This window comes from Bombina bombina, chromosome 9 (genome assembly GCF_027579735.1).
Source record: "Bombina bombina isolate aBomBom1 chromosome 9, aBomBom1.pri, whole genome shotgun sequence".
NCBI lineage: Eukaryota > Metazoa > Chordata > Amphibia > Anura > Bombinatoridae > Bombina > Bombina bombina.
Window position 1 is genome coordinate 14429029 of NC_069507.1, and position 16769 is coordinate 14445797.

The 16769-nt window shown below is 38.3% G+C and overlaps 1 protein-coding gene across 4 annotated transcripts in view; it reads right to left on the reverse strand.

The window, feature by feature from the left end:
• The window catches only part of LOC128639761 (WASH complex subunit 2A), a 168471-nt gene that overhangs the window by 35533 nt on the left and 116169 nt on the right, over nt 1-16769 (reverse strand). For 3 of the 4 annotated variants that reach the window (XM_053691892.1, XM_053691890.1, XM_053691888.1), the window contains 2 exons: nt 3969-4031; nt 2884-3090 (listed from right to left, as the gene is read on the reverse strand). In XM_053691892.1, coding sequence (XP_053547867.1) covers nt 2884-3090; nt 3969-4031 — 270 coding nt within the window. The remainder of the gene's footprint in view (nt 1-2883; nt 3091-3968; nt 4032-16769) is intronic. The other variant, XM_053691891.1, reaches the window with a different exon arrangement.

Consider the following 16769-nt stretch of genomic DNA (forward strand, 5'->3'; position numbering starts at 1 on the left):
GATTTTCGCCGCTAACCTAGCCAATTGCAAAGTGGCGTCTAGGGTGAAAGAATTAGCCAATTTGAGAGCACGGATTCTGTCCATAATCTCCTCATAAGAAGGAGAATTACTAGTGATCGCCTTTTCTAGCTCATCGAACCAGAAACACGCGGCTGTAGTGACAGGGACAATGCATGAAATTGGTTGTAGAAGGTAACCTTGCTGAACAAACATCTTTTTAAGCAAACCTTCTAATTTTTTATCCATAGGATCTTTGAAAGCACAACTATCTTCTATGGGTATAGTGGTGCGTTTGTTTAGAGTAGAAACCGCCCCCTCGACCTTGGGGACTGTCTGCCATAAGTCCTTTCTGGGGTCGACCATAGGAAACAATTTTTTAAATATGGGGGGAGGGACGAAAGGTATACCGGGCCTTTCCCATTCTTTATTTACAATGTCCGCCACCCGCTTGGGTATAGGAAAAGCTTCGGGGGGCCCCGGGACCTCTAGGAACTTGTCCATTTTACATAGTTTCTCTGGGATGACCAAATTCTCACAATCATCCAGAGTGGATAACACCTCCTTAAGCAGAGCGCGGAGATGTTCCAACTTAAATTTAAATGTAATCACATCAGGTTCAGCTTGTTGAGAAATTTTCCCTGAATCTGAAATTTCTCCCTCAGACAAAACCTCCCTGGCCCCCTCAGACTGGTGTAGGGGCCCTTCAGAAAGTCTTTTCTATGTATCAGAGCTCCTCACACATGCATCTGCATGTCATGCTTCTCAAAAACAAGTGCGCAATACAGGCGCGAAAATGAGACTCTGCCTATGATTAGGGAAAGCCCCTAGAGAATAAGGTGTCCAATACAGTGCCTGCCGGTTATTTTACAAAATTCCCAAGATTAAAATAATTCCTCAAGGCTATGGAGTATAAAATATGTTTATATATAAATCGATTTAGCCCAGAAAATGTCTACAGTCTTAAAAAGCCCTTGTGAAGCCCTTATTTACTGTCTGTAATAAAATGGCTTACCGGATCCCATAGGGAAAATGACAGCTTCCAGCATTACATCGTCTTGTTAGAATGTGTCATACCTCAAGCAGCAAAAGTCTGCTCACTGTTCCCCCAACTGAAGTTAATTCCTCTCAACAGTCCTGTGTGGAACAGCCATCGATTTTAGTAACGGTTGCTAAAATCATTTTCCTCTTACAAACAGAAATCTTCATCTCTTTTCTGTTTCAGAGTAAATAGTACATACCAGCACTATTTTAAAATAACAAACTCTTGATTGAATAATAAAAACTACAGTTAAACACTAAAAAACTCTAAGCCATCTCCGTGGAGATGTTGCCTGTACAACGGCAAAGAGAATGACTGGGGAAGGCGGAGCCTAGGAGGGATCATGTGACCAGCTTTGCTGGGCTCTTTGCCATTTCCTGTTGGGGAAGAGAATATCCCACAAGTAAGGATGACGCCGTGGACCGGACACACCTATGTTGGAGAAAAGGCATTTATAACTATAGCACTTAAATAATGTTATATAATTCTGCACTGTGTGCAGAATTATATAACATTATTTTTTAGGTTTACTGACACTTTAAAGTGAATGTAAATTTTGATGCTAAAGTGCCCGTTTTTTAAAAATTTGATTAAAAACAGGGGCACTTTAATTCATCAAAATTTACATTTCACTCTTGAAAAAATACTTACCTTTTAAACTTGACAGCAGCTCCAGCTTCCTCCGGTCGTCGCAAGCCATTTCTGACGTCAGAAATGATTGATAGGATTCCTCATTTTAGACCCAGGAAGAGGCTTTGCGATGACCGGAGGAGGCTAGAGCTGCTGTCAAGATTAAAAGGTAAGTTTTTTTTTCACAACAAAGTGAAATGTAAATTTTGATGAATTAAAGTGCCCTTGTTTTAAAAACCGGGCACTTTTGCATCAAAATTTACATTCACTTTAATACTGCAAAGTGTAGTATCCCAAACAGCTGTGTCCACAAATAATCCTGTGGTGTGGACGGAGCAAAGGACAAGATTGCTATCAGAATCCCAGAAGTTACAGATAACTGGAGAGCCAGGAGATGCTGGAATACAAAGAAATTCCAAATGACCAAAAGGAAAAAAAACAGACAACAAGGTGTTACGTATTACTTACACCTGAGCTGTTCTGGCTGGATTCCCGCAATCTCTCTTGGCACAGTGATGAATGTACCGCCTAGATTCACGTCTCGGCCCCACTCTCTTGGCGTCTGTACTTTGTAATTTGCGTCCGAGTTCCTGGACACCGGACCTAGAAGTATGGATGCTGTGTATGGACAAAAAAAGAAGAAAGAACACAGCATCCGTACTTCTAGGTTCAGGGTCCAGGAACGCGAATCACAAAGTTGTCTGTTTCTTTTCCTTTTGGTCATTTGGAATTTTTTTGTATTCCAGAGTCTCTTGGCACTCCAGTTATCTGTAACTTCTGGGATTCTGATAGCGATCTTGTCCTTTGCTCCGTCCACACTACAGGATTATTTGTGGACACAGCTGTTTGGAATAATACACTTTGCAGTGTTAAACGTTTGTTCACTACGTGTGGCAAACTGTGTGTGATTATTGCTTTTTGCAACAAGTGTATTTGTTACATGTGATCACTGTATAAATTGGTTTTTGTTTTTATATTTTATGTTATATGAAAATCTTTTTTTAATTGGATTTTATTGCTGTCTAGTAGTCACTGATTTAGCTTCTTTGTTTAGAACAAACAAGTACCTTCTCTCTGTTTAGAGAGTATCTGTATGTATTTGCTTATCTAAGGAGTTTGGGGAATCTCCTTTTTTCTTTTCTACTGTTTTTGCTTTCTGGTGATCATTTACAGCGCAATTGTCACTTCCTTTGTTGCCTAACTTTGCAGGTTACCTTATTAGCACTGTGAAGAGTATCAATCTGCACAGGACTTTCAAAGCTCACTCCTTCCTCTGCACCTCTGCTTGTCGTGGATAACCCTGCAATATCATCCGTAGGGGCTGGTGAAGGAGACACATGCGAGGGCGCAGTATGCCATGTGCTTGACAGTTTGGGCACTGCACCAGGTAACATGGTAGCTGGGTTAATGTTCAGGTTTGCCTACGAATAATAAAAATAATCAGGTGCATGACACAGGGGTTTCTATCTCAGCTGAAGGAGCGCTTGCTTGGTTAATAGAGGGGTTGAAACATCATTAAACTGGGACTGTACAATTTGTTTTTTTTATAATTCAAACGTAATAATACACTGAAATAGCTACATCTTTTCTGCATTATTCTTGATGTAATCCTCTCTCTGCATGGCACAGGGCATAATTACTGACACCAAGTGCTTGATAAATGCATAAGAAGCTCCAACGCAGGTGATCATTCTCCCCACCAGGGTAATAATAGAATAAAATAAGTCTCTAGCCTAATTAGGAATACAAAAAGCAGGAGGAGAAATAAACAATAACGGATTAAAACCAGGTAACACCAGGTTTTAATGCTCATTTCTACCAGCAACTGATCACAGGACTGTAACCTCATACAGTGATAAACAGAAATGTGTACCATGTATGTTCTTCTTCCCATACAGTGACCGCAAGTAAAAGCAGGTATCTTACATGATCTTGTATTTCAGCACTTTATTTTTATTACAGATTTTGCCAATACAAATTTCCCATCAACCAATCACACGACAAAAGCCATAAAAAAGTAAATCCCATCCCAGTATTATCTTTATGAGAACCCATGTGACAATCCCAGTTTAAATCTGAGCGTTGTGCGGCAAAGGCTGATAGTTTTGCAAACAGAGCGAGATACAGAGAGGCTGCAAACCTCAGCATCCAGAGAAGCCCAACTCAAACACCAAAGAAGGAAAACTGGAGATTGTTTTTTAAAGGGTGTAATTAATAGAGATTAGAAATAAAAATCAGCTTCACAGGCACTAAGAGAAAATGGAGCAGAAGAAGAGAGGGTTTAGTAAATCATAGTTACTTGTAGTTTTCCAATCCGAGAAGATGCACTTTTTGTCACAACTGGAGCACGAGCTGCAGAATCCTATACAAAAGTGAAGTGGATTATAATCATCTGTGGTGTTTAATTTCAGTATGAGCTGTACAAAATGCAGTAGAGGATCCCTGGCTAGTGATGTGTGTATAACTTGACTAGAATACTGCTCACAAGCTCTAGAGAGACGTCTGATAAGCCTTCTGCTCTGGGTTTATAGAAGATCATCATGAGCTATAACTTCACTAGGATACTGCTCACAAGCTCTAGAGAGACGTCAGATAAGCCTTCTGCTCTGGGTTTATAGAAGATCATGAGCTATAACTTCACTAGGACACTGCTCACAAGCTCTAGAGAGACGTCTGATAATCCTTCTGCTCTGAGTTTATAGAAGATCATGAGCTATAACTTCACTAGGACACTGCTCACAAGCTCTAGAGAGACGTCAGATAATCCTTCTGCTCTGGGTTTATAGAAGATCATGAGCTATAACTTCACTAGGATACTGCTCACAAGCTCTAGAGAGACGTCAGATAATCCTTCTGCTCTGGGTTTATAGAAGATCATGAGCTATAACTTCACTAGGATACTGCTCACAAGCTCTAGAGAGACGTCTGATAAGCCTTCTGCTCTGGGTTTATAGAAGATCATCATGAGCTATAACTTCACTAGGATACTGCTCACAAGCTCTAGAGAGACGTCTGATAATCCTTCTGCTCTGGGTTTATAGAAGATCATGAGCTATAACTTCACTAGGATACTGCTCACAAGCTCTAGAGAGACGTCTGATAAGCCTTCTGCTCTGGGTTTATAGAAGATCATCATGAGCTATAACTTCACTAGGATACTGCTCACAAGCTCTAGAGAGACGTCTGATAAGCCTTCTGCTCTGGGTTTATAGAAGATCATCATGAGCTATAACTTCACTAGGATACTGCTCACAAGCTCTAGAGAGACGTCTGATAATCCTTCTGCTCTGGGTTTATAGAAGATCATGAGCTATAACTTCACTAGGATACTGCTCACAAGCTCTAGAGAGACGTCTGATAATCCTTCTGCTCTGGGTTTATAGAAGATCATCATGAGCTATAACTTCACTAGGATACTGCTCACAAGCTCTAGAGAGACGTCTGATAAGCCTTCTGCTCTGGGTTTATAGAAGATCATGAGCTATAACTTCACTAGGATACTGCTCACAAGCTCTAGAGAGACGTCAGATAATCCTTCTGCTCTGGGTTTATAGAAGATCATGAGCTATAACTTCACTAGGATACTGCTCACAAGCTCTAGAGAGACGTCTGATAAGCCTTCTGCTCTGGGTTTATAGAAGATCATGAGCTATAACTTCACTAGGATACTGCTCACAAGCTCTAGAGAGACGTCTGATAAGCCTTCTGCTCTGGGTTTATAGAAGATCATGAGCTATAACTTCACTAGGATACTGCTCACAAGCTCTAGAGAGACGTCTGATAAGCCTTCTGCTCTGGGTTTATAGAAGATCATCATGAGCTATAACTTCACTAGGATACTGCTCACAAGCTCTAGAGAGACGTCAGATAATCCTTCTGCTCTGGGTTTATAGAAGAAGATCATGAGCTATAACTTCACTAGGATACTGCTCACAAGCTCTAGAGAGACGTCTGATAATCCTTCTGCTCTGGGTTTATAGAAGATCATGAGCTATAACTTCACTAGGATACTGCTCACAAGCTCTAGAGAGACGTCTGATAATCCTTCTGCTCTGGGTTTATAGAAGATCCTCATGAGCTATAACTTCACTAGGATACTGCTCACAAGCTCTAGAGAGACGTCTGATAAGCCTTCTGCTCTGGGTTTATAGAAGATCATGAGCTATAACTTCACTAGGATACTGCTCACAAGCTCTAGAGAGACGTCAGATAATCCTTCTGCTCTGGGTTTATAGAAGATCATGAGCTATAACTTCACTAGGATACTGCTCACAAGCTCTAGAGAGACAGCTGATAAGCCTTCTGCTCTGGGTTTATAGAAGATCATGAGCTATAACTTCACTAGGATACTGCTCACAAGCTCTAGAGAGACGTCTGATAAGCCTTCTGCTCTGGGTTTATAGAAGATCATGAGCTATAACTTCACTAGGATACTGCTCACAAGCTCTAGAGAGACGTCTGATAAGCCTTCTGCTCTGGGTTTATAGAAGATCATGAGCTATAACTTCACTAGGATACTGCTCACAAGCTCTAGAGAGACGTCTGATAATCCTTCTGCTCTGGGTTTATAGAAGATCATGAGCTATAACTTCACTAGGATACTGCTCACAAGCTCTAGAGAGACGTCTGATAAGCCTTCTGCTCTGGGTTTATAGAAGATCATCATGAGCTATAACTTCACTAGGATACTGCTCACAAGCTCTAGAGAGACGTCAGATAATCCTTCTGCTCTGGGTTTATAGAAGAAGATCATGAGCTATAACTTCACTAGGATACTGCTCACAAGCTCTAGAGAGACGTCTGATAATCCTTCTGCTTTGGGTTTATAGAAGATCATCATGAGCTATAACTTCACTAGGATACTGCTCACAAGCTCTAGAGAGACGTCTGATAAGCCTTCTGCTCTGGGTTTATAGAAGATCATGAGCTATAACTTCACTAGGATACTGCTCACAAGCTCTAGAGAGACGTCAGATAATCCTTCTGCTCTGGGTTTATAGAAGATCATGAGCTATAACTTCACTAGGATACTGCTCACAAGCTCTAGAGAGACGTCTGATAAGCCTTCTGCTCTGGGTTTATAGAAGATCATGAGCTATAACTTCAGGGGATACTGCTCACAAGCTCTAGAGAGACGTCAGATAATCCTTTTGCTCTGGGTTTATAGAAGATCATGAGCTATAACTTCACTAGGATACTGCTCACAAGCTCTAGAGAGACGTCTGATAAGCCTTCTGCTCTGGGTTTATAGAAGATCATGAGCTATAACTTCACTAGGATACTGCTCACAAGCTCTAGAGAGACGTCTGATAATCCTTCTGCTCTGGGTTTATAGAAGAAGATCATGAGCTATAACTTCACTAGGATACTGCTCACAAGCTCTAGAGAGACGTCTGATAATCCTTCTGCTCTGGGTTTATAGAAGATCATGAGCTATAACTTCACTAGGATACTGCTCACAAGCTCTAGAGAGACGTCAGATAATCCTTCTGCTCTGGGTTTATAGAAGATCATCATGAGCTATAACTTCACTAGGATACTGCTCACAAGCTCTAGAGAGACGTCTGATAATCCTTCTGCTCTGGGTTTATAGAAGATCATCATGAGCTATAACTTCACTAGGATACTGCTCACAAGCTCTAGAGAGACGTCTGATAATCCTTCTGCTCTGGGTTTATAGAAGAAGATCATGAGCTATAACTTCACTAGGATACTGCTCACAAGCTCTAGAGAGACGTCAGATAAGCCTTCTGCTCTGGGTTTATAGAAGATCATCATGAGCTATAACTTCACTAGGATACTGCTCACAAGCTCTAGAGAGACGTCTGATAAGCCTTCTGCTCTGGGTTTATAGAAGATCATGAGCTATAACTTCACTAGGATACTGCTCACAAGCTCTAGAGAGACGTCTGATAAGCCTTCTGCTCTGGGTTTATAGAAGATCATCATGAGCTATAACTTCACTAGGATACTGCTCACAAACTCTAGAGAGACGTCTGATAAGCTTTCTGCTCTGGGTTTATAGAAGATCATGAGCTATAACTTCACTAGGATACTGCTCACAAGCTCTAGAGAGACGTCTGATAATCCTTCTGCTCTGGGTTTATAGAAGATCATCATGAGCTATAACTTCACTAGGATACTGCTCACAAACTCTAGAGAGACGTCTGATAAGCCTTCTGCTCTGGGTTTATAGAAGATCATGAGCTATAACTTCACTAGGATACTGCTCACAAGCTCTAGAGAGACGTCTGATAATCCTTCTGCTCTGGGTTTATAGAAGATCATCATGAGCTATAACTTCACTAGGATACTGCTCACAAGCTCTAGAGAGACGTCTGATAATCCTTCTGCTCTGGGTTTATAGAAGAAGATCATGAGCTATAACTTCACTAGGATACTGCTCACAAGCTCTAGAGAGACGTCAGATAATCCTTCTGCTCTGGGTTTATAGAAGATCATCATGAGCTATAACTTCACTAGGATACTGCTCACAAGCTCTAGAGAGACGTCTGATAAGCCTTCTGCTCTGGGTTTATAGAAGATCATGAGCTATAACTTCACTAGGATACTGTTCACAAGCTCTAGAGAGACGTCTGATAATCCTTCTGCTCTGGGTTTATAGAAGATCATCATGAGCTATAACTTCACTAGGATACTGCTCACAAGCTCTAGAGAGACGTCTGATAAGCCTTCTGCTCTGGGTTTATAGAAGAAGCAGACCATGAGCTATAAGTTCCCAAATAAAACTGACTACAATATTGTTACCTGTTCCCACACTATCTCCCCTATTTGCTGTTCTGCCTTATTCATGTCTTTATTGTAATAATGCAACGTAGAGTGTTCTGGTTCTGTGCCACTATACAGAGTTATCTTCCCAATGTATTGCTGTTTATATACCTTGTATTTTAAACACCTTATGTACTTACAGGTAAGCTCATGTAGTATGGTTTGCACACATGATACATTGTATATATTAACCTTTTTCTCGTCAGTCTAGTCTCCCTTTCTATGTCCATTTGTCAAACCGAAAAAATAACATAACCTTGCTGCTGTTCTGTAGGAATAAAGATACATTCCAGAGGTTTGGGAGCCCAGGAACTGACAATCCCTAACATACAAACCTTAAATGTACCATTTTGCTTTGCTGAACAGATAAACACCAAGCCATTTGTTTTAATGCCCCTCAAGGATAGAGACAGTAGGATTAAAAACAAAATGTATGCTTACCTGATAAATTTATTTCTTTTTTTGTCACGATGAGTCCACGGATCATCTTAATTATTAATGGGATCCAAAACCAAAGCTAGAGTACACAGAGGATACTTGAGGACAAGACAGGGAATCTAAACAGAAGGCACCACTGCTTGAGAACCTCTCTCCCAAAAACGGCCTCAGTTGAGGCAAGAGAGTCAAATTAGCAAAAATTAGAAAAAGTGCGAAGAAAGGATCAAGTTGCAACCTTGTAAATCTATCCACAGAAACCCTCACTTTGCCACTTCCTATCACTAATGTAAGCAAAGAGAATGACTGGAGTAGGAGGGAGGGGAGGAGCTATTTAACAGCTCTGCTGTGGTGCTCTTTGCCACCTCCTGCTGGCCAGGAGGTGAATATCCCATTAGTAATTAAGATGATCCGTGGACTCATCGTGTCATTAAAAAGAAAGTGCTTCTTGTGTGATCATCATAGCTTTGAGGTCACTTTGTTGTAAGACATTAAAGGGATATAAAAACATTTTTTGTGTGATTCAGACAAGGAGCAAAACATTTGAAAAAAAAAAAATCCAATTTACTTCTATTATAAAATTTGCTTTGTTCCCATAATATTCATTGCTGAAGAGATACCTAGGTAGTATCTGTAACACTACATGACAGGTAATAGTGCTGTTATCTAGTGCTCTTGCTAATGTATAATATTATGTTATAGAGATACCTAGGTAGTATCTGTAGCACTACATGACAGGTAATAGTGCTCTTATCTAGTGCTCTCGCTAATGTATAATATTGTGTGTTATAGAGATACCTAGGTAGTATCTGTAGCACTACATGACAGGTAATAGTGCTGTTATCTAGTGCTCTTGCTAATGTATAATATTGTGTGCTATAGAGATACCTAGGTAGTATCTGTAGCACTACATGACAGGTAATAGTGCTGTTATCTAGTGCTCTTGCTAATGTATAATATTGTGTGTTATAGAGATACCTAGGTAGCATATGTAGCACTACATGACAGGTAATAGTGCTGTTATCTAGTGCTCTTGCTAATGTATAATATTGTGTGCTATAGAGATACCTAGGTAGTATCTGTAGCACTACATGACAGGTAATAGTGCTGTTATCTAGTGCTCTTGCTAATGTATAATATTGTGTGTTATAGAGATACCTAGGTAGTATCTGTAGCACTACATGACAGGTAATAGTGCTGTTATCTAGTGCTCTTGCTAATGTATAATATTGTGTGTTATAGAGATACCTAGGTAGCATCTGGTGCACTACATGACAGGTAATAGTGCTGTTATCTAATGCTCTTGCTAATGTATAATATTGTGTTATAGAGATACCTAGGTAGTATCTGTAGCACTACATGACAGGTAATAGTGCTGTTATCTAGTGCTCTTGCTAATGTATAATATTGTGTTATAGAGATACCTAGGTAGTATCTGTAGCACTACATGACAGGTAATAGTGCTGTTATCTAGTGCTCTTGCTAATGTATAATATTATGTGTTATAGAGATACCTAGGTAGTATCTGTAGCACTACATGACAGGTAATAGTGCTGTTATCTAATGCTCTTGCTAATGTATAATATTGTGTTATAGAGATACCTAGGTAGTATCTGTAGCACTACATGACAGGTAATAGTGCTGTTATCTAATGCTCTTGCTAATGGATAATATTGTGTTATTGAGATACCTAGGTAGTATCTGTAGCACTACATGACAGGTAATAGTGCTGTTATCTAATGCTCTTGCTAATGTATAATATTGTGTTATAGAGATACCTAGGTAGTATATGTAGCACTACATGACAGGTAATAGTGCTGTTATCTAGTGCTCTTGCTAATGTATAATATTGTGTGTTATAGAGATACCTAGGTAGTATCTGTAGCACTACATGACAGGTAATAGTGCTGTTATCTAGTGCTCTTGCTAATGTATAATATTGTGTTATAGAGATACCTAGGTAGTATCTGTAGCACTACATGACAGGTAATAGAGCTGTTATCTAGTGCTCTTGCTAATGTATAATTTTGTGTGTTATAGAGATACCTAGGTAGCATCTGTAGCACTACATGACAGGTAATAGTGCTGCTATCTAGTGCTCTTGCTAATGTATAATATTGTGTGTTATAGAGATACCTAGGTAGCATATGTAGCACTACATGACAGGTAATAGTGCTGTTATCTAGTGATCTTGCTAATATATTATATTGTGTGTTATAGAGATACCTAGGTAGTATCTGTAGCACTACATGACAGGTAATAATGCTGTTATCTAGTGCTTTTGCTAATATATTATATTGTGTGTTATAGAGATACCTAGGTAGTATCTGTAGCACTACATGACAAGTAATAGTGCTGTTATCTAGTGCTCTTGCTAATGTATAATATTGTGTGTTATAGAGATACCTAGGTAGTATCTGTAGCACTACATGACAGGTAATAGTGCTGTTATCTAGTGCTCTTACTAATGTATAATATTGTGTGTTATAGAGATACCTAGGTAGTATCTAACACTACATAACAGGTAATAGTGCTGTTATCTAGTGCTCTTGCTAATGTATAATATTATGTGTTATAGAGATACCTAGGTAGTATCTGTAACACTACATGACAGGTAATAGTTCTGCTATCTAGTGCTCTTGCTAATGTATAATATTGTGTGTTATAGAGATACCTAGGTAGTATCTGTAGCACTACATGACAGGTAACAGTGCTGTTATCTAGTGCTCTTGCTAATGTATAATATTGTGTTATAGAGATGCCTAGGTAGTATCTGTAGCACTACATGACAGGTAATAGTGCTGTTATCTAGTGCTCTTGCTAATGTATAATATTGTGTGTTATAGAGATACCTAGGTAGTATCTGTAGCACTACATGACAGGTAATAGTGCTGTTATCTAGTGCTCTTGCTAATGTATAATATTGTGTTATAGAGATGCCTAGGTAGTATCTGTAGCACTACATGACAGGTAATAGTGCTGTTATCTAGTGCTCTTGCTAATGTATAATATTGTGTGTTATAGAGATACCTAGGTAGTATCTGTAGCACTACATGACAGGTAATAGTGCTGTTATCTAGTGCTCTTGCTAATGTATAATATTGTGTTATAGAGATACCTAGGTAGCATCTGTAGCACTACATGACAGGTAATAGTGCTGTTATCTAGTGCTCTTGCTAATGTATAATATTGCGTTATAGAGATACCTACGTAGTATCTGTAGCACTACATGACAGGTAATAGTGCTGTTATCTAGTGCTCTTGCTAATGTATAATATTGTGTGTTATAGAGATACCTAGGTAGTATCTGTAGCACTACATGACAGGTAATAGTGCTGTTATCTAGTGCACTTGCTAATGTATAATATTGTGTGTTATAGAGATACCTAGGTAGTATCTGTAGCACTACATGACAGGTAATAGTGCTGTTATCTAGTGCTCTTGCTAATGAATAATATTGTGTTATAGAGATACCTAGGTAGTATCTGTAGCACTACATGACAGGTAATAGTGCTGTTATCTAGTGCTCTTGCTAATGAATAATATTGTGTTATAGAGATACCTAGGTAGCATATGTAGCACTACATGACAGGTAATAGTGCTGTTATCTAGTGCTCTTGCTAATGAATAATATTGTGTGTTATAGAGATACCTAGGTAGCATCCTTAGCACTACATGACAGGTAATAGTGCTGTTATCTAGTGCTCTTACAAATGTATAATATTGTGTGTTATAGAGATACCTAGGTAGTATCTGTAGCACTACATGACAGGTAATAGTGCTATTATCTAGTGCTTTTGCTAATGTATAATATTGTGTTATAGAGATACCTAGGTAGCATCTGTACCACTACATGACAGGTAATAATGCTGTTATCTAGTGCTCTTGCTAATGTATAATATTATGTGTTATAGAGATACCTAGGTAGTATCTGTAGCACTACATGACAGGTAATAGTGCTGTTATCTAGTGCTCTTGCTAATGTATAATATTGTGTGTTATAGAGATACCTAGGTAGTATCTGTAGTACTATATGACAGGTAATAGTGTTGTTATCTAGTGCTCTTGCTAATGTATAATATTGTGTGTTATAGAGATACCTAGGTAGTATCTGTAGCACTACATGACAGGTAATAGTGCTGTTATCTAGTGCTCTTGCTAATGTATAATATTGTGTGTTATAGAGATACCTAGGTAGTATATGTAGCACTACATGACAGGTAATAGTGCTGTTATCTAGTGCTCTTGCTAATGTATAATATTGTGTGTTATAGAGATACCTAGGTAGTATCTGTAGCACTACATGACAGGTAATAGTGCTGTTATCTAGTGCTCTTGCTAATGTATAATATTGTGTTATACAGCTACCTAGGTAGTATCTGTAGCACTACATGACAGGTAATAATGCTGTTATCTAGTGCTCTTGTTAATGTATAATATTGTGTGTTATAGAGATACCTAGGTAGTATCTGTAGCACTACATGACAGATAATAGTGCTGTTATCTAGTGCTCTTGCTAATGTATAATATTGTGTGTTATAGAGATACCTAGGTAGTATCTGTAGCACTACATGACAGGTAATAGTGCTGTTATCTAGTGATCTTGCTATTGTATAATATTGTGTGTTATAGAGATACCTAGGTAGTATCTGTAGCACTACATGATGGGTAATAGTGATGTTATCTAGTGCTCTTGCTAATGTATAATAATGTGTGTTATAGAGATACCTAGGTAGTATCTGTAGCACTACATGACAGGTAATAGTGCTGTTATCTAGTGCTCTTGCTAATGTATAATATTGTGTTATAGAGATACCTAGGTAGTATCTGTAGCACTACATGACAGGTAATAGTGCTGTTATCTAGTGCTCTTGCTAATGTATAATATTGTGTTATAGAGATACCTAGGTAGTATCTGTAGCACTACATGACAGGTAATAGTGCTGTTATCTAGTGCTCTTGCTAATGTATAATATTGTGTGTTATAGAGATACCTAGGTAGTATCTGTAGCACTACATGACGGGTAATAGTGCTGTTATCTAGTTCTCTTGCTAATGTATAATAATGTGTGTTATAGAGATACCTAGGTATTATCTGTAGCACTACATGACAGGTATTAGTGCTTTTATCTAGTGCTCTTGCTAATGTATAATATTGTGTTATGAGATACCTAGGTAGTATCTGTAGCACTACATGACAGGTAATAGTGCTGTTATCTAGTGCTCTTGCTAATGTATAATAATGTGTGTTATAGAGATACCTAGGTAGTATCTGTAGCACTACATGACAGGTAATAGTGCTGTTATCTAGTGCTCTTGCTAATGTATAATATTGTGTTATGAGATACCTAGGTAGTATCTGTAGCACTACATGACAGGTATTAGTGCTTTTATCTAGTGCTCTTGCTAATGTATGATATTGTGTTATAGAGATACCTAGGTAGTATCTGTAGCACTACATGACAGGTAATAGTGCTGTTATCTAGTGTTCTTGCTAATGTATAATATTGTGTGTTATAGAGATACCTAGGTAGTATCTGTAGCACTACATGACAGGTAATAGTGCTGTTATCTAGTGCTCTTGCTAATGTATAATATTGTGTGTTATAGAGATACCTAGGTAGTATCTGTAGCACTACATGACAGGTAATAGTGCTGTTATCTAGTGCTCTTGCTAATGTATAATAAATGTGTGTTATAGAGATACCTAGGTAGCATCTGTAGCACTACATGACAGGTAATAGTGCTGTTATCTAGTGCTCTTGCTAATGTATAATACTGTGTTATAGAGATACCTAGGTAGTATCTGTAGCACTACATGACAGGTAATAGTGCTGTTATCTAGTGCTCTTGCTAATGTATAATATTGTGTGTTATAGAGATACCTAGGTAGTATCTGTAGCACTACATGACAGGTAATAGTGCTGTTATCTAGTGCTCTTGCTAATGTATAATAAATGTGTGTTATAGAGATACCTAGGTAGCATCTGTAGCACTACATGACAGGTAATAGTGCTGTTATCTAGTGCTCTTGCTAATGTATAATAAATGTGTGTTATAGAGATACCTAGGTAGTATCTGTAGCACTACATGACGGGTAATAGTGCTGTTATCTAGTGCTCTTGCTAATGTATAATAATGTGTGTTATAGAGATACCTAGGTAGTATCTGTAGCACTACATGACAGGTAATAGTGCTGTTATCTAGTGCTCTTGCTAATGTATAATATTGTGTTATAGAGATACCTAGGTAGTATCTGTAGCACTACATGACAGGTAATAGTGCTGTTATCTAGTGCTCTTGCTAATGTATAATATTGTGTGTTATAGAGATACCTAGGTAGTATCTGTAGCACTACATGACGGGTAATAGTGCTGTTATCTAGTGCTCTTGCTAATGTATAATAATGTGTGTTATAGAGATACCTAGGTAGTATCTGTAGCACTGCATGACAGGTAATAGTGCTGTTATCTAGTGCTCTTGCTAATGTATAATATTGTGTTATAGAGATACCTAGGTAGTATCTGTAGCACTACATGACAGGTAATAGTGCTGTTATCTAGTGCTCTTGCTAATGTATAATATTGTGTTATAGAGATACCTAGGTAGTATCTGTAGCACTACATGACAGGTAATAGTGCTGTTATCTAGTGCTCTTGCTAATGTATAATATTGTGTGTTATAGAGATACCTAGGTAGTATCTGTAGCACTACATGACGGGTAATAGTGCTGTTATCTAGTGCTCTTGCTAATGTATAATAATGTGTGTTATAGAGATACCTAGGTATTATCTGTAGCACTACATGACAGGTAATAGTGCTGTTATCTAGTGCTCTTGCTAATGTATAATATTGTGTGTTATAGAGATACCTAGGTAGTATCTGTAGCACTACATGACAGGTATTAGTGCTGTTATCTAGTGCTCTTGCTAATGTATAATATTGTGTGTTATAGAGATACCTAGGTAGTATTTGTAGCACTACATGACAGGTAATAGTGCTGTTATCTAGTGCTCTCGCTAATGTATAATATTGCGTTATAGAGATACCTAGGTAGTATCTGTAGAACTACATGACAGGTAATAGTGCTGTTATCTAGTGCTCTTGCTAATGTATAATATTGTGTGTTATAGAGATACCTAGGTAGTATATGTAGCACTACATGACAGGTAATAGTGCTGTTATCTAGTGCTCTTGCTAATGTATAATATTGTGTTATAGAGATACCTAGGTAGTATCTGTAGCACTACATGACAGGTAATAGTGCTGTTATCTAGTGCTCTTGCTAATGTATAATATTGTGTTATAGAGATACCTAGGTAGTATCTGTAGCACTACATGACAGGTAATAGTGCTGTTATCTAGTGCTCTTGCTAATGTATAATATTGTGTGTTATAGAGATACCTAGGTAGTATCTGTAGCACTACATGACGGGTAATAGTGCTGTTATCTAGTTCTCTTGCTAATGTATAATAATGTGTGTTATAGAGATACCTAGGTATTATCTGTAGCACTACATGACAGGTATTAGTGCTTTTATCTAGTGCTCTTGCTAATGTATAATATTGTGTTATGAGATACCTAGGTAGTATCTGTAGCACTACATGACAGGTAATAGTGCTGTTATCTAGTGCTCTTGCTAATGTATAATAATGTGTGTTATAGAGATACCTAGGTAGTATCTGTAGCACTACATGACAGGTAATAGTGCTGTTATCTAGTGCTCTTGCTAATGTATAATATTGTGTTATGAGATACCTAGGTAGTATCTGTAGCACTACATGACAGGTATTAGTGCTTTTATCTAGTGCTCTTGCTAATGTATGATATTGTGTTATAGAGATACCTAGGTAGTATCTGTAGCACTACATGACA